At 33.7% G+C, this 19243-nt stretch overlaps 2 protein-coding genes across 2 annotated transcripts; both read left to right on the forward strand.

Annotated features, from left to right (window-relative positions):
- Positions 1 to 2870: 2870 nt before the first annotated feature.
- On the forward strand, positions 2871 to 12448 carry LOC108856996 (myosin-8). Its single transcript, XM_018630913.2, is given in 40 exon segments — positions 2871 to 3158; positions 3910 to 4038; positions 4150 to 4293; positions 4362 to 4507; positions 4597 to 4756; positions 4983 to 5041; positions 5131 to 5290; positions 5381 to 5530; positions 5620 to 5756; positions 5840 to 5986; positions 6059 to 6160; positions 6461 to 6518; positions 6601 to 6702; positions 6799 to 6836; positions 6920 to 7046; positions 7133 to 7300; positions 7379 to 7510; positions 7598 to 7707; positions 7787 to 7847; positions 7937 to 8114; positions 8197 to 8402; positions 8530 to 8649; positions 8739 to 8837; positions 8936 to 9148; positions 9238 to 9377; positions 9452 to 9563; positions 9646 to 9690; positions 9775 to 9825; positions 9914 to 10084; positions 10211 to 10363; positions 10439 to 10630; positions 10728 to 10856; positions 10936 to 11006; positions 11147 to 11243; positions 11332 to 11388; positions 11493 to 11549; positions 11637 to 11717; positions 11797 to 11879; positions 11971 to 12055; positions 12057 to 12448. Coding segments are annotated over 40 exon segments (4563 nt in total). The 5' UTR covers positions 2871 to 3155; the 3' UTR covers positions 12147 to 12448.
- A 190-nt stretch (positions 12449 to 12638) lies between these two features.
- Positions 12639 to 15463, forward strand: LOC108805198 (eukaryotic translation initiation factor 2 subunit gamma). Its single transcript, XM_018577171.2, has 9 exons — positions 12639 to 12760; positions 12968 to 13107; positions 13232 to 13293; positions 13416 to 13528; positions 13625 to 13727; positions 13947 to 14174; positions 14276 to 14494; positions 14612 to 14872; positions 14958 to 15463. Exons 2-9 carry the CDS (start codon positions 12999 to 13001, stop codon positions 15258 to 15260), a joined length of 1398 nt encoding a protein of 465 aa, XP_018432673.1. The 5' UTR covers positions 12639 to 12760; positions 12968 to 12998; the 3' UTR covers positions 15261 to 15463.
- Positions 15464 to 19243: the final 3780 nt, after the last annotated feature.

The raw sequence follows: 19243 nt of genomic DNA on the forward strand, positions 1-19243 counted from the left end.
AGTAATGACAGATTTTTATTGACAAATTCACAATCTAATTTTGTTTAGACTTTTGAAAAAGTCACTATCATATATTTTAAAAATATAGAATTAAAAGTCACTATCATATATTTTAATCTAATTTTTATAAAATAACTATTTAATAGTAATTTTTCTTTTTTAAGTTTTAAACAAATATTGTAAGCAAAAAAAATTCATACATACAATTATTTAATGATATTTTCCTTTCTTTATATCCAAAACAAAGAAAATTATAAAAGCTATGTGAAGCTTGGTTCTTCAAAGTTACTAATTAACATGATTGTGACACATGTCAATTTTATATTTAAGATTGTGACATGTGTTAAATATTTTTTTATATAAATAATTATTTAATAGTAATTTTCCTTTTTTGAGAAAAAGTATTGTAAATAATAGTAACTAGCTTTATCATAAGATGTTGACCAAAAAAAAAAAGCTTTATCATAAGATATTTTTTTTACAATTATCTTTTTATGATTTTAGAAAAGGAAAATTAATGTTAATATTATTGTACAAATTGGTTTTGATATAGAATTTGTAAAAACGAAAATTACTGATGACAAAAAAAAACGAAAAAATTACTATAACTTTGTTTTGCAAATCGTGTTAATATGTCAATAATAAGATTGTAGTAATAATAAGATATTGTTAAAAAATACTTTATAGTAATTTTCAATTTAAAAAAATCTAAACAAAAATTAATTGTAAAAAGGAATTGAATTTTATTTGTTATTTAAAAAAAACATTGTGACATGTGTAGAAAAATATGATACAACTCTCTTTTGTTGATTTAAAGAGATTTAGAAAAGGAAAATTAATAACTTTGAAGAACCGAGCTTTATTTTTTTTTTTGTGGTTTATGACCTTTTGATTTAGAAATTTAGTAACATTTTCAAAAGTCTAAACAAAAATGAATGTGTCAATAAAAATATGTCATTACTTTAATATTGTAAAAATATTAGTGATATTGAAAAAAACGAAATTTGAAAATGGAACCTATTAAAAATGGCAAAAAATATTTTTCACATTATATATGAAAAATCATACAATTTCACTAAAAATATTTTTCATTTTTATGGTTTTTACAAAACTAAAACAATAAACAAAACCCGTTGCAACGCAACGGGCTCATATCTAGTTATTTTATAAAGAAAACATAATTGTATGCATATTAAAAAAAATACAACCATATATATATATATATATATATATATATAATTTATCAATACTATATATTTAATTTTATTATATAAATTCACTCTACGTAAAGCGCAGATCTTATCTTTATACATGATAAGCTAAAAACTAGGACTGGGCAAAAAATCCGAACCCGAAAAACCGAACCGAATCCGATCCGAAAAAGTAGCACCGAACCCGAACCGAAATTGATTAAATATCCGAACGGGTTCAAAATTTCGGTATTTAAAGAACCGAAACCGAACACGATCCGAACCAAAATATTTTGGGTACCCGAATGTATCCGAAATAATTTTATATACTTAAATATATACATTATTTTTATATATAATGTATATTAAAAATATTAAAAATATATAAGATACCTTTAAGTTTTCCAAAATACTCAGAAAATATATGCAAATAGTCAAAAGTAAATGTTTAAAATAGCTAAAGTATACTGAAAACACCAAAATAGTTAAATATTTATTGATTCTTTATCCAAATATTAAAAAAAACAATTTATATGTTAAATTAAGATATTTTGACATATATGTTATGAAAATTTATATGTAATATATTATCTTTCTTATATATTTTGAAAATTTAAAATATATAATGAATTTTGAAAATTTAAAAACATTTTAAATGGGTTATCCGAACCCGAACCGAACCCGAAAAGATCTGAACCGAACCCGAACCGAAATTTAGAAATATCAGAATGGGACTGAAATCTTTGACCCCGAAAACCCGAAACCCGAATGGACTTAACCGAAACCCGAATGGGTACCCGAACGCCCAGCCCTACTAAAAACGATGGAAAAACAGTTGATCGATTGTTTTAATTTCATTATATACACCAATTCTCTTTGTTGTATTACATTGATTTTGTTCCAACTTAGATCTATAGGTATTGTTTGATATGAAATCCAATGTATTGATACATTTGGTATCAAAATATATCATAACAAACTCTTTCATATAATTAAATTATACCATAACACCATTTCAAAATTTTAAATAAATAGCAATAAATATTTTAGTGATAAAATTGTATTATAATTTTTTTATAATACAAGATGTCAATTTATTATTATAAATATATTCAAAATAAGCTAAGCTAAGTATTTATAATAAGAAATAAAGTATTTTTTTTTAGTTATTTTCATATTTTGTAGTAGTTAGCTTATTATTTAAATTTACTTTGTCTTATAATAAAATAAATACTATATAAAATAATTTAGTTAATCTAATTTATACTCTGCCATTCAGTAAATTATAAAAAAAATTCAGTTCAATAATTTTTTTACAGCGTAATTATTATTTTCCTGATTAAACGAAGTTTACCAGTAAGAAACGAACCACAAAGAAAGTTGAAAATAGCGGGCCAATGATACTTACTAACGACTTCATATAACGGGCTTTTTTATACTAAGCCCAGAAACTGTTGTTTGCGAAAGATACCGTATATGCTTTTTAGTGCTTTTCATTACAATGGACTTTCTTGTAAGAAAAAATGGGCAAATTTAGTTTTTTTTTTCCGTGTCCGAAATACTAGCACGTAATATAAAGGCAGAGACGAGGGCCTTTTCGGGGATATATAATGTCTTGCTTAATTTAGCATATAGTTATGATGATGCTGTCATTTTTAATTAAAGTAAAAAAAAAAATCTCCGGACAAATCCCAGGAGAAGGAGAGGGAAGCACGAAAGAAAGAAAATCAAACGAGCGACGAACATACAAATAAAAAAGTTTCGACATTACAAAATCATAAACGAGTTTCGCTTTTGATATCACTTTTTTTTCTCTGGGAATCGAATCAAATCTCGTAAATTATCGCAAGTATATTAGCATTCTCGGTGTTTCGAGGCTTTCGTTACGAGAAGTTCCAATGTTGATTTGATATTTGATCTCTAAATTAGATCCAGAGATAGCAAGAACATTGCGTATCTAACAAAATGGTAATGCCTTTTTTATGTTTTGATTGCATTTTTTTTTTTGTATTTGTTGGTTTATTATGTTTTGGTGCAACTTTCTCTTGTTTTGTCGTTTGATTGAATCCGAGTTTTGAATTTGATGCAACGATGAACATTGTGTTTAGCGATTGTGATTTTTTTTCTCATAATGTTTGAAATGTTCTTTTGAGCCATGCTCATCGTTACGTTTCACAACAAAGTCAATGTATGTAACAGTAACACGATAGGGATTTTGACTTTCAATTCAGACATTTTTTAATCAAGAGTTTGGTGCTTAGTTCTTAACTTGTGTCTGATTCTGCATGAGCTACTTGTGGTGGTTATGCAATTTTCTGTATGACTTTTTGGACGATAATTTGAAAGTTAGTTGATTTTATTTAGGCACAACTTCAATTAATATTCTTAATTTCTATGTGTATGGCTGGGAAAAAAAAACAGAAAGCCTCTTTGGTACATTTATGGAGTTATTAATTTTGCATAGCTGATTTGGGAAAGGTGTGGATTTTGTTGGTAGTCATTATGGAGATGCAATCCTCTTAATACGTCTTTGAAGCTTTGATTTTGTTGCAATACTAATTGAGATACTTATATGCAGAGTGTGTCAATATTCAAAGTTTGTCAGTGTTGTTAACTTTGTAGTTTTAAGATCATGTTTACAGCGAAGGTTCTCCTTGGGATAAAAACAACTTGTTTGATTACTTTTCTTTTATGGATTTTGACTCTTTTTTTTTTGCAGGTTGCTACCTTCAGTCCTGCAGTTGGGTCCCGTGTGTGGGTGGAGGACGCGGATGAAGCATGGCTAGATGGTGAAGTCGTAGAGATTAGTGGTGAACAGATCAAAGTTCTCTGCACTTCAGGGAAACAAGTATGTGCTTTTCATATGTTCTCTGCATTGCATTGCGTGTGTTTATGTTTGGCTTTGGAAGCATGAGAAGCTTTAATGAAACTTTTCTTGTTTATTTGTTGGAAAACACAGGTCACAGTTAATGCTTCAAATATATACCCGAAAGATGTGGAAGCTCCAGCATCTGGGGTGGAGGATATGACAAGGCTGGCTTATTTACATGAGCCTGGAGTCCTTCAGAATTTGCAATCAAGATATGATATAAATGAGATTTATGTGAGTATATATTCACAAGTTATTTATTGTTTTTTTTTTCTGTTAGACTGAATCCTGTTTGCTATCAGACATACACAGGAAGCATATTGATTGCTGTTAACCCGTTCAGAAGACTTCCACATCTATATAGTAGCCATATGATGACTCAATATAAAGGTGCCTCCCTTGGTGAGCTGAGTCCACATCCTTTTGCTGTTGCAGATGCTGCTTATAGGTAATTTTAGCACTTACCCAATGTTTTGCTTTTTATTGTTATTTTTTTTAATGTGAATGGGATGTTTGCTTTGGTTTGTTCTATTGCAGACAGATGGTTAACGAAGGAGTAAGCCAATCTATCTTGGTTAGTGGTGAAAGTGGGGCTGGTAAAACTGAAAGCACAAAGTCGCTTATGCAATATCTTGCTTACATGGGAGGGAGAGCTGGTGCTTCTGAGGGAAGGAGTGTTGAGCAGAAAGTTTTGGAGGTGAAAAGATACTTAAGATGTTTGTTTTTTCCCCGTATAATCAAAGCTTATTCTGCAAACTATTGTGGATAATTACACCAAAACTTCATAAAAGTTATATTCTAGTAGGCTAGCTTGAAACATGTTCAGTTCCTTTTGTATTTATTGTATCTATCTATATTTTTTTTTATGTTTTATGCTTTGATCTGTTTCATATTTTGCTTATTATATTTTTTGTTTAATGCAGTCGAATCCTGTTTTAGAGGCATTTGGAAATGCAAAGACTGTTAAGAACAATAACTCCAGGTAATAGAGGCTTCCTTATACTCAATCATGTTCTAAGTGTTCTTTCTGTGTGAAAGGTTTTTAAATTCTTTATCTGTGTATCTTTACAGTCGATTTGGTAAGTTCGTGGAGATTCAGTTTGACCAATCAGGGAGGATATCTGGAGCTGCTATAAGAACTTATTTGCTGGAAAGGTCCCGTGTTTGCCAGTTGTCTGACCCCGAAAGAAACTATCATTGTTTCTACATGCTTTGTGCTGCACCTGAAGAAGTAAGTTTCATTTCATCATTGAAGTAAACTGCCTGTTCATCATGACGTATTACTACTAATGTACACCTTATTTCTTTAATCTACTGTCAGGATGTTAAGAAGTTCAAGCTTGGTGAGCCGAAGACATACCACTATCTCAATCAATCCAAGTGTCTTGCATTGGAGAGTATAAACGACGCTGAGGAATATCATGCAACAAGAAAGGCTATGGATGTCGTTGGGATCAATTCTGAAGAGCAGGTAACTAACTCATCATTTAAATTTAGCTTAAACTTGCAAGATTGTCTTTAGTCACTAACGTCTTAATCCTTTTCTGGTAATGTCTTCAGGATGCAATTTTCCGCGTTGTAGCTTCTATTTTGCATCTGGGGAATATTGAATTTGGTAAAGGAAAAGAGATTGATTCATCAGTCCCTAAAGATGAAAAGTCTTGGTTTCATCTGAAAACTGCCGCTGAGCTTCTCATGTAAATGGCTTGACTCATAAATTGAATTGGGCTGCTTTTGTGCATGTGACTCAAGTGCATATAAACTTCTGTTTTTTTTGCAGGTGTGATGCAAAGTCACTTGAGGATTCTCTATGCAAACGTATCATGGCAACCCGTGATGAGACCATCACAAAAGATCTCGATCCAGAAGCTGCTACTCTCAGCAGAGATGCTTTGGCTAAAGTCATGTACTCAAGACTGTTTGACTGGTCAGTTTCTCTCTCTTCTTATTTGACCAACATAACTTCTTTGTACTAATTGTTTTTTCTCTGTCTATGCAGGCTCGTTGAGAAGATTAACAGTTCAATTGGCCAAGATCCTGAATCGAAGTACTTGATCGGTGTTCTTGATATTTATGGATTCGAGAGTTTCAAGACAAACAGGTGCTTTACCGGTATGCCTGTTGTTTTCAGTTTGAATTAGATAGGTTCTATACAAATAACAAGTCTACCATTAATAGTTTGAGTTAACATACGGAATTTTCAACTTGCTTTTTACATAGTGTTTTTTTTGTATTGGTCTGCTCAATATCATATCTCACCAAGGCAGTGCTGCTTCTAACGTAGACGGTAGAAAATATATTATGTTTCCTATTGTTGTTTAAGCTTTGTGTGGTTACTAGTATTTCACTGTCATTGTTCATTGGCCCAATGCTTACTGTTTCTAGCATTTTTTTTTTGCAGTTTTGAGCAATTTTGCATCAATTTGACTAATGAGAAACTTCAACAGCACTTTAATCAGGTTTTGATCTGACAGCTCTTTCAATTTAGACCTTGTATCTCTGCCATAGTTCTAACTTGCGCGTAACACCGCCACTATGCAGCATGTGTTTAAAATGGAGCAAGAGGAGTATAAGAAGGAAGCGATCGACTGGAGCTATATTGAGTTTGTGGACAATCAAGATATCTTGGACCTAATAGAAAAGGTTTAGTGTCATCCTTCAAATTGTAGTACCTTTCTTGGTTGTGTCATTTCATTAGTTGCTAACTGGTGGTGTTTGTTTGTTTATTTAAACCTTCAGAAACCTGGAGGTATTATAGCTCTTCTAGATGAAGCTTGGTGAGTTTGAAACCCAATCTTAGATGTTTACTCCCTTCTTTTATAAAAACAAATGTAGCTGAAGTGATGCCTTTGGTTTGCAGCATGTTTCCTAGATCAACACACGAGACATTTGCACAGAAGCTATACCAGACATACAAAAACCACAAACGCTTTACCAAGCCGAAACTGGCTCGCAGTGACTTCACAATCTGTCACTATGCTGGTGATGTGAGCCTCTTTTGCTTATCCGCTGCGTTCATTTGTTCACATGATTGTGAAAGTCAGTAAATGATCTGTAAATATCATTGTTGCAGGTCACTTATCAGACAGAACTTTTCCTAGACAAGAACAAGGATTACGTTATTGCTGAGCATCAAGCGCTGTTAAATGCTTCTACATGTTCCTTCGTTGCAAATCTGTTCCCACCAGCAACTGACGATTCCAAACAATCAAAATTCTCCTCTATCGGTACTCGTTTCAAGGTATGTCTGATTTATTTTTTGTTTTGTCTCCACTTGTGTCAGCTTTAACATGTACTAAACCCCATTGCTTCTTTGCAGCAACAACTGGTATCACTGCTTGAGATTCTCAATACAACGGAGCCACATTATATCAGATGTATAAAGCCTAATAATCTATTGAAGCCTGGAATCTTTGAGAACAAAAATGTTCTCCAGCAATTACGTTGTGGGGTGCGTATGACATCAAATAATCAAAAGCTTCTCGTTACAAGTTTTAGTTCAATAAGAATGATGATTTTTTCTTTTTTGTGACCTCAGGGAGTCATGGAAGCTATTCGGATTAGTTGTGCTGGCTATCCTACTAGGAAGCACTTTGGCGAGTTCTTGAATAGATTTAGTATCATTTCTCCACAAGTGTTGGACAAGAAGTAAGATGTCTCTTCCTCTCTCCGGATATGTCTTCATTCGAAGTTAATGAATTATCTTACTGACTTCTTTTTATATTAGTTCTGATGAACCAGCTGGTTGCAAGAAACTTCTTGATAAGGCAGGAATTGAAGGATATCAAGTAATGTCTTTGATCATCAAAATATCATCTTCAGTCTTAGGCTGCTTCTGTGATGTGTTACCTGAGATTTGAAGTGTTTACTTTTGTAGATTGGTAAGACAAAGGTTTTCCTTAGGGCCGGACAAATGGCAGATTTGGATACTAAAAGAACTGAAATCCTGGGAAGATCAGCTAGTATTATCCAGAGAAAAGTACGATCATATCTTGCCAAAAAAGCTTTTATGCAGCTACGTAGTTCTGCTACTCAGATCCAGGCTGTTTGCAGAGGTACTTGTCTTTGTTTTTTTTTTTTTTCTTTAATTTACTTTTGAAACTAACTTGCAAACAAATGCGTCACTATCTTTTTCAGGCTATATTGGTAGAGGTGTATATGAAAGCATGCGCAGGGAAGCTGCTGCTTTGAAAATCCAGAGAGACTTGCGCAAGTTTCTCGCTAGGAAAGCTTACACTGATATGTTCTCTGCAGCTGTTTCAATTCAAGCGGCTATGCGTGGTATGGTTTCGCGTAAGGAACTGTCTTTCAGAAGGCAGACTAAAGCTGCAACAATAATCCAGGTATGATTTGTTTCATGGAACAATACTACACACTAGACTGGATACTAACCCTTGAATTACAAGGAGAATAATGATTGTTTTCTGTGTGGCACTGCTAATCGTGACAACGCCAATTTGACCATTACAGAACCGGTGCCGTGTGTTCTTGGCTCGGCTGCATTACAGAAAACTGAGGAAAGCAGCCATCACAACACAGTGTGCGTGGAGAGGAAAGGTTGCGCGTAAAGAACTCAAAACTCTTAAGATGGTGAGTTGTGGTTTCTTTCTTTGTTTGGATTTGATTTGCCCAAAAAAATCAATGTGATTTAGATATATAAATATTCATGCTACACACAGGCTGCTAAAGAAACAGGAGCCCTCCAAGAAGCTAAAAACAAGCTAGAGAAGCAAGTCGAGGAACTCACATGGAGATTGCAGTTAGAGAAACGAATGAGGGTGAGCGTTTTCTACTTTTTTTTCCACTCATCAAATCTCTGATTTTTCTTGCAGTTTCTAAGAGTGCACTCTCTCTTTGTATTTATTCAACGCTGCAGACTGACCTGGAAGAGGCCAAGAAACAAGAAAATGCAAAGTATGAGGCTTCTCTAGAGGAAATACAAAACAAGTTCAAAGAAACCGAGGCACTGCTTATTAAAGAGCGTGAAACTGCCAAGGAAGTTTCCGAGGTGCTCCCTATTATCAAGGAGGTTCCTGTAGTTGACCAGGAATTAATGGAGAAACTCACAAACGAAAATGAAACGCTGAAGGTAACACTATCTATGAACTATCCACCGAATAAAAATATTCTAGCAAAAAATGTTGATCTCCTATATATTTAATGATTTGTCTTATGTAGGGGATGGTGAGTTCGCTGGAAACAAAGATAGATGAAACAGCAAAAGAACTTCAGGAGACGAGCAGAATTAGCCAGGATAGACTAAAGCAAGCTTTGAAGGCAGAATCTAAAGTAGAGAAGTTGAAGACCGCAATGCAAAGGTACCGTTTGCAAGAATCTAACAATTAGCACTAGCAGTAATATATATACCTAATTGATTTTTTTTCATTTGCAGGCTTGAAGAGAAGATTTCAGAAATGGAAGCTGAGAAACAAATTATGCGTCAGACAATCTTAAACACTCCTGTGCAAACTGTATCAGGGCATCCTCCAACTGTAAATGTTAAAGTATAATGTTTCTCCGATAACTCTAAAATATGCTTCTTGTTTGCTACCTTCTACTTGTGCTTAATATGAAAACTTTTTGCAGAATCTGGAAAATGGCCAGCGTACAAATGTGGAAACCCAGTTAAATGTAGGGCTACATTGAAGATACCTCATTTCTTTTTTCTTTAAACATATTATTCTGGTTCATTCATCTGAGAATCTACTTTTCCAGGAAGCTGAAGTCGCTGGAAATACTGGGAAATCTACTGCAGAACGTCTACTTGTACTGGCTAATACTTTATACTATATATATGCACAGCTTTAGTGAGCAACTCTGATAACCTGATATTTTGCTGCTGCTGCTTCTGCAGGAGAATGTTGATACTCTCGTTGACTGTGTCAAGGGAAAAGTCGAATTCAGTAATGGCAAACCTGTTGCTGCATTTACAATATACAAGTGTCTTCTTCATTGGAAATGCTTTGAATCTGAGAAGACTAATGCGTTTGATCGTCTTATTGAGATGATTGGTTCCGCTATTGAGGTAAGTTGAGATACATTTCCTGGCAGTATGAAGATATTGCTTGAGTCATCTGCTTGAGTCAGATTCCAACTAACCATTGCATTCTAACTTGACCAAAAAATGGAATGGATTTTATTTTATTTTCAGATTGAAGATGACAATGCTCATTTGGCGTATTGGTTGACAAACACATCCGCACTACTATTTTTACTACAGAAGAGTCTTAAAACTGGTGGCGCAGGAGCAACGGCAAGCAAAAAGCCACCCATCACAACTTCCTTGTTTGGAAGAATGGCCTTGGTATTATAATTTGTTTGTAAGTATATGACTTTATGGTTCAGCGTCAAGATTAATAACTATCCTTTTTTAAACCAGAGCTTCCGCTCGTCACCGAACCTTGCTGCCGCGGCTGACGCTGCCGCTCTTGCAGTGATCCGCCCAGTGGAGGCAAAGTACCCGGCTCTACTTTTCAAGCAACAGCTTGCAGCTTATGTTGAGAAAATATTTGGGATGATTAGGGATAACTTGAAGAAAGAGCTCTCAGCTTTGATTTCTCTGTGCATTCAGGTTTCATTTTCTCTATATATACGTGTGTCCTAATGTTGTGACCACTTTGCACTTCAATACTTAACAAGTTTTGTTCTGTTAACCAATCAAACTTCAGGCACCGAGAGTTTCAAAAGGAGGGATGCAAAGATCTGGAAGGACACCTGGAAAAGACTCCCCAGCTATTCACTGGCAGAGCATTATTGATGGTCTCAATTCGGTTCTTGCTATTTTGAAAGAAAATAATGTAAGGAAAATAGTATAAGCTTCGGTGACATCGATCTTTTTTTTTTCAAATTCTCATGTGTTTTTTTGATGGTTTACAGGTTCCTTTGGTACTCATCCAGAAGATACACACTCAAACTTTCTCGTTCATCAATGTGCAACTGTTTAACAGGTAACAACACTTCAAAATCACATATAAATGATCTCTACGCATTTTATTTTGATACTCATCAGTACAAGTAAACCAAGTGGGCTGTTTTTATTGGAAGCTAGTTATCTTACTTGTTTTTTTTTACTTAACATCTTATACAGCCTTCTCCTGCGTAAAGAATGCTGTACATTCAGCAACGGAGAATTTGTAAAAGCTGGGCTTGCAGAGCTAGAGTTGTGGTGCGGCCAAGTCAATGAAGTAAAAATTTTACCTTTGCGGTTTTATTACGAAACAAATATTTCTTTCAGTTCATTTTATCGTTTAGTTTCCTTCTTTGAATTTGCAGTATGCTGGGCCATCTTGGGATGAACTAAAACACATCAGACAAGCTGTTGGTTTCCTGGTATGTTTTTTTCAATCTATATGAGTGAAATAGCTTTTCTTTGTCCCATCTGTTTCTCTTAAAACCATACTAATAAGCTATCCCTTCTCCTCGTTACCCTGCAGGTTATCCACCAGAAGTATAGAGTATCATATGATGATATAGTACATGATCTTTGCCCGGTAAAGCTCCGTCTTAGTATTAGATAAACCCATTTCGAGAATATCGAAGTTGCTCTCTTTATTCATTTTCTTTGTTTTTTTTGTCAGATCCTTAGTGTGCAACAACTTTACCGGATATGTACATTATACTGGGATGACTGCTATAACACCCGGAGTGTGTCTCAAGAGGTACCTAACTGAAAAAAAAAACAATATCATGAAAACCCTTTATAGATCCTGAGCAGAGTATTGACACTTTCTCTAACAGGTGATATCGAGCATGCGTGCACTCATGACAGAGGAATCAAACGATGCAGACAGCAATTCCTTCTTGTTGGATGATAATTCCAGGTGAACTCTCTATTCAAGCAAGTGGACTCAATCATTTCTTAAAGAGCTATAAGCGCCTCTAACTGGTTTCTCGTTTTGTCTTTTTCTGCAGCATTCCCTTCTCAGTGGACGAAATATCAAGTTCCATGCAGGAAAAAGACTTTGCGAGTGTGAAACCTGCAAAAGAGCTTCTTGACAATCCAGACTTTGTTTTCTTGCACTGAGTTTCTTGGAACTGAGAAGCTCTATCAGATTCTAAAAACCTCTTCCTCTGTTGTTTTAGCCTGAGGTGGAAGAGAGGTGTCTTCTTGCACCAGTTCTTGGACCAGAAGATGGGAACAAAGTGTAGATTTTCCACTTGTTTGGTGGGGTTTGTTTCTTGCAAAAACCTCTGTGATTTTCACCAATTCGTTCATTTGTTATTTTTGACCTCACTTCAGAGTTTTTTTTTGCTTTTTATACCTCAATATATTACATGTTTACTTCTTTTTAGATTCACTCAAGTTTTAATAAGTTGAATGAATGTAGAGTGACTACATAATGTTTTTTTTTTTTGCTGTTGTACAGAAGAATTTATATTTGTAAAATCTCTCTAATTGCTTTTCAGTAAGGGAGTAGTAGAAATTAGCATTTTCATCAAATATATCTTTGTGGTTTCACATGGTGGATATGATTAATAGAAACTAAAATAGCGTTCCAATTGGTAATTAATATTTCTGACCAGGGGCTATATAAGAAATATTAATATCTGTCGATTATTAATAAAAAATAATAATTATATAAGAGGAAAAAGAAAAATAGAAAAGCAACAACCCTAGTAGAAACCTTAAGCACCACCACCATCTGTTATCTTCTTCTTCGTCGTCTTCTTCATCCTCTACCTGCGCCGCTTTCTTACTCAGGTTCGTCTCGATCTCCAATCACATCTTCTCAGGGATAAAATTTAAGTCGCGAGATTCCTTTTCTCCGTAGAAGCTTCACCTAGATTAGTCTTAGATTTGGAATCCAATTGGTTTTTGATGTTTATGTTACGGATTGATCTGGTAAAACCCTAATTTCTTCGTTCGCGTGATTGATTTCGCTTCTGATTGAATCTTGTATTGGAGCAGGAGAGAGTAAACGTTATCAAGGCGTCTGAAAATGTCGAGGAGCAAGGGGTTGGCGGAGCAAGATCTGAGTAAATTGGATGTGACTGTGCTTCACCCGTTATCTCCTGAGGTCATCTCTCGCCAGGCTACTATCAACATTGGTAAAACTCTTTGCCTACATAGCAAGGCTTTTTTTTTTAGTTTTGTTTAAACTTTCTCCTTGTGTGTGTTTACTTACCATTGGGGCATAGTAGAAGCTAAGATTGTGTAAGTGTTATATCTCAGGAACCATTGGGCATGTCGCTCACGGGAAGTCCACTGTTGTCAAAGCTATTTCTGGTGTCCAGGTGATTTTATTATCCATTTTCTCTTCTTTTTTTTTCCAACCAATTCGATTCATCTTTTTGAAGTTAGTAGAGCAGTTGATGTATACCATTTTCCATTTGTATGGTTTCCTGCTCTTGTGCAGACTGTCCGTTTCAAGAACGAATTGGAGCGTAATATCACTATTAAGCTTGGTTATGCGAATGCCAAGATTTACAAATGCGAGGATGAGAAATGCCCTAGACCAATGTGCTACAAGTGAGTTCTTTGCTTGCACAATTGTTTCTTTTTTTCTTTTAATCTTCTAATATAAACTTGAGTTTGAGAGTCTTAATAACGTATTTGTTACTCTAGGGCGTATGGAAGTGGAAAGGAAGACAGCCCGAACTGTGATGTCCCTGGGTTTGAGAACGCTAAGATGAAACTATTGAGGCATGTGTCTTTTGTTGATTGCCCGGTATGATGAGTTTTATGCTTCTCTTCATTCTTCTTTAGTGATATCTCTCAAAGTATAGTACTTTCTTATGTCAGTGATCTTTTATTTGGTACGAATGTTGTACTCCACCTACATACTTTTGGGTCCTGGAATTAAAGAGGGAGGGCTAATGAAGAAGTATAAGATTTTCCCCACCCTTGGCTTTATTCTTGTTGATGATCTTGGTGTTCTATTCTTCAGGGACACGATATTCTCATGGCGACTATGCTTAACGGAGCAGCCATCATGGATGGTGCACTGCTTCTCATCGCTGCAAATGAAACTTGTCCGCAACCACAGACATCCGAGCATCTTGCTGCTGTCGAAATTATGCAACTCAAGCATATCATCATCCTTCAGAACAAGATTGATCTTATCCAAGAAAACGTTGCCATCAACCAGCACGAGGCCATTCAGAAATTTATAATGGTTCGATTCTTTTTTATCTCTTATGGATCTCTTGGTTTAGCTATAAGGAATAGGGTTTTGGGGAAGTCGGTACTCATATTTTCATCACATCCTGTTTGCAGAACACTGTCGCAGATGGTGCCCCAATCGTCCCAGTGTCGGCTCAATTGAAATACAACATCGATGTTGTGTGCGAGTACATTGTCAAGAAGATCCCAATCCCTAAGAGGAATTTTGTGTCGCCACCAAATATGATAGTGATTCGGTCTTTTGATGTCAACAAACCTGGGTTTGAGGTTGATGATATTAAAGGTGGAGTTGCAGGTGGAAGTATCCTCCGGGTATCTCTCTCTCTCTCAAGTACAACTTACTTGTGTTTGCATATTATCTCTTTGTATGGTACATATACTTCCACAAAGACAGATCACAGTACATGTACATTTTTTATTTATTTGTAGGGTGTATTGAAAGTGAACCAATTGATTGAAATCCGACCTGGAATTGTTGTGAAAGACGAGCGTGGCAACCCAAAATGCACTCCAATTTACTCCCGCATCATTTCACTCTACGCGGAACAGAACGAGCTTCAGTTTGCTGTTCCTGGAGGTCTAATTGGAGTTGGAACAACAATGGACCCTACTCTTACTCGTGCTGATCGTTTGGTGGGTCAAGTCCTTGGTGAAATCGGTTCCCTTCCTGATGTCTTTGTCGAGCTCGAGGTATAAACAACTCATGATGGGATCTCTTACTCTCTTGTGTGGTGGTAAGGTTAGTTAATTTGGTTAATGTAAAAAAAACTTGTAGGTGAACTTCTTTCTTCTAAGGCGACTGTTGGGAGTGAGAACAAAGGGATCAGAGAAGCAAGGAAAAGTGTCAAAGCTAACAAAGGGAGAGATTCTGATGCTCAACATCGGTTCCATGTCCACTGGAGCCAAAGTTGTGGGAGTTAAGAACGATCTGGCTAAGCTGCAACTGACCGCACCGGTGTGCACGAGCAAAGGAGAGAAAGTGGCTCTGAGCAGGCGTGTGGAGAAGCATTGGCGTTTGATAGGTTGGGGTCAGATTCAAGCTGGAACCACCATTGAAGTTCCTCCTTCACCTTTCTGATGAGGTGGTGTTTGTCTTAATTTTCATGTTGGGGTTTTTTGGAGAGTACCTACCTACCCATTTGTTACTAGTTTACTCTTGTTTGTGTTTTTCCTTAGATGTTTGTTACATTTTTTTGTCTCATGTTTTAGTTAACTTCTCTGTTTAATTACTTTGGGAATTTCAGTAACACTGGTGAAATTTACAAAAATGATTTTGAAATATTTTTATGTTCTCTCAAAAAATCAGTGATTCAGTGTCAATCTTATTATCTAGAAAAAGATAGCAGCGTGGCTCCTAATTATCCAAGAAGATATAATGCCACTGCCAACGAATGTGAAATGTTTGTATCATTAACTTATCATGAATAATACTCCCTCCGTTTCATATTATATGTCGTTTTAACCTTATGCACACAGATTAAAAAAACATTTAATTTTACATCTTTCCAAAATAAAAACACTATTACCAATACACTTAACCATGTATCAACCAATAGAAAAATAGAAAAGAGAATATTGTCAATAAATTTTGCATTGAAAACCGAAAACGACACTTATTTTGAAACAAAAAATTTTCTCTAGAACGACATATAATTTGAAACGGAGGGAGTAGTATTAACTTCCACTGGCCATTGGTGTGTCGGTCCAAACCGAGTTAGGAACCACGAGTTAGTACTTGCACCTAACCTTATCACATCAAAAGGGAATATTTGTATTATTTTGTTATGAATTCACATGTTTAATTGGGGACCATGAGGACCAAATTACAACTGTTGTTTTTAACACACTGAAAGAGAAACTTCATCCAAATTTTTGATTATTCTTTGTCGAGTTGGCAAATTCAGATCGTTGCTTTCCTACCTATTGACATCCTGATCTTATACGATAATCATAATCCCAAAAAAGAATGTCCTTATCATCTCAAACATTCCATAAGGTTGTATTATAGGTCACTTATCTCGGTCTTTTTCTGCCTTGAATATGACGTTGACCCATTTCTACAACTTGTTTCGTTTTCAATATGATATTTCAAATGGCTTCAACTTTGTCTAAATGTTTCCGTACAATATATGTATTTCTTACATACTCCTTATTAATTTTCATTTTACAACAGCTTAAAGTTATAATATAGTTTGTTTGATTGCTAACCCAATAAGTTAACTTCAGAAAAAGTCCAGACGAACTTTTCAACTATGAAACTAACATCCTTAGTTCCTTACTGCTTTCACACTGAAGATTATTAGATATCATTGATTCAGTTTGGAGTGTAGTCTGTAGAAGATTGGGGTTAACAAATTAACCGATGTCATTGATATTTCTTGTTTTGCAAAGAAACAAGAAAAATAAATCTCTTTCAGTCTTTACTTTAGAAATGGGCACAGCCATGGATCACTTACCCAAATATTGGTCCAGTAATACATTTATGGGTATACAAACAAAAATAGATGTAAGTATGTAACTATAATGTCATTTACTTGTAAATGGGCCTAACTATTGACTTGTTCATTTATGGCCTGTGCTCAGCTGCGACTATTGTGACCACCTCAGAGCACCAAAATTAGTTATATTTCATAAATAGTGGCATTTTAACACTTTTTATAAAATAACTGAAATACATTTATAGTTTTATTAGTTACACATATTTAATTAATAATATTCATATTCAAAATTATTTATAAGATCAGTGAATTAAATAAGTAATATTAAACGTTTTGGATTTGAAGTCCACCATCCCAAATATATCCATGGGTGTGGTCTGATGTATAGATATTTAATTTTTTTTACGAGCAAATAGATCTATCTAACACCGATATATAAACTCTCAGAAAATTAATTAGTTGGACCTAAATTTCACAGATAATTCTGAATTATAAAATGTAAATAATAATACGTAATTCTTTCAAATAATCATTTTTAAGTTTTATCATCAAAATAACTTTTTATAAAATAGTTTTTTTATTTTAAAATTTTTAATTTTAAATATTTATCTTTTTTAATTTGAAACTTTATTCTCAAAACTTTACTCTTTAATTCTAAGCCATAAGTTTAGATTAGTTAATTTTTTTCTTTTTTTTTGACAACAGATTAGTTAATCTTAGGAATATAAGTTTATATGACTATTTATGGAATTTCTCAATAACAATTAATATTACATATAAAATAAATACAAATTATTTTGAAATTTTAAAGTAATATTATTTATTTAACAAGAAATATCAAAATAACGTTATTTATAAAATAGATAGAATACTAAAGTAAATTTGTGGCAATGCATCAATTATGTGTATGATAGGTCATATCATGTGATATGCTTGACGATTTTAAAAATACATGTGTGGCAATTTTGGGATTCTGGTAATACCGTTTCTTAATTTCTTGCATTAGTTATGTTATCTTTAAAATTAATTAGTCAGAGAACAATGTGTGTGATGTTATAATTTTGCGACTATCTGCTTTGACTGACCACTCAGTTTAATAATCCTAATTTTGACCAGCCGGTTACAAGTTACAACGCTAACCATGCATAACGGGTCATTATTGCAACATATAGATATAGTAAGTAGTATATTGTTATTCTCTTACCTTTTAAAAATCGTAATTTCATGTGGTCTCATGTGTTTTGTGCTTCTGTTAATAATGTGTGTGGTTTATTTATTGATTGAATACTTAATTAATTAACAGTTGACAAACATGAACTAACTTACAAAGAATACAATTTAATGCAAGAAATTAAGAAACCAAATCAATTAATTCAAAATTAGTCTAGATAAGCACATTTAAGCAAATATTTTGTCATGTTCCAAAAGAGTGTGCTCCATTTAAATGATTAACCGAAAGACTATGATTTAAATATATGTAATATATTTTCATTTTCTCACTCTATGTATATGAACTAAAGATGGAAACTATGTTCAGAAAAAAATAAAGATGGAAACTATCACTCATACTCCCTCCGTTTCATATTATTTGTCGTTCTAAGTCTTTACACACAGATTAAGAAAACATTTAATTTTACATATTTCCAAAATAAAAATACTATTACCAATACACATCGACCAATATAAAAATAGAATAGAGAATATTTTCAATAAATTTTGCATTGAAAACCGAAAACGACACTTATTTTGAAACAAAAATTTTGCTCTAGAACGACATATAATTTGAAACGGAGGGAATAGTATATAATTGTGTATTATATAATATTATATTATAGTAGAGTATACTAAAAAGATATACTCGAAATTTCCCATACATAACTTATCTTAATAATATAAAATACATTAATTAAAATAAAATCAATTCATGTTACAAAATATTTAAAAGTATATATAAGATTATAACATCTTAACTTTATTAATTTTTTAACTTTATTGATTTTAGATCAATGTAACATATTACATGAAACATAATATATAGATTACTAACTTGATCGAAAATGCAACTAGCCTTTTTTCAAAAAAAAAAAAATGCAACTACTACAAACAGTTAACTTAAACTACTCTGACACAATTAGGTGCATTATTTTTGAAGAAAAAAAATAGGTGTATTATATAACCGAAAACACATGATCTAGATGTATCGATTTGTAAAATACATGTATAAGAAACAAGTTTGACTTTGTAGTTGAGGAATCCGAGCAGTGGTTAAGGCAAAATTTATGATAGATCGATCACGTCACATGCAATCATGCATTACGCTAAACTTCCTACATTATTACTTAACGACTCCAACTCTAATTTCCATAATAATAATTTCTCAATCGTTTCCTAGTAAGAGTCATCTTCTCAACATAAGATTTGGAGAGGACTTTATAAAATGGATATTTAGTTGGATTTCAGTAACTTTATATTTTCATGTCTCATTTCTTATACTGGTATTCTTAATAACTAACAATATATAAACACTGTACTAACAATATATAAACACTGTGATGGGCAGCTTTTGGGTAGGAGCCATGTGAACATATTATCTTAATTATATAGTATATGTCCTTGTTGCAAT

This window comes from Raphanus sativus, chromosome 5 (assembly GCF_000801105.2).
Source record: "Raphanus sativus cultivar WK10039 chromosome 5, ASM80110v3, whole genome shotgun sequence".
Classification (NCBI taxonomy): Eukaryota; Viridiplantae; Streptophyta; class Magnoliopsida; order Brassicales; family Brassicaceae; genus Raphanus; species Raphanus sativus.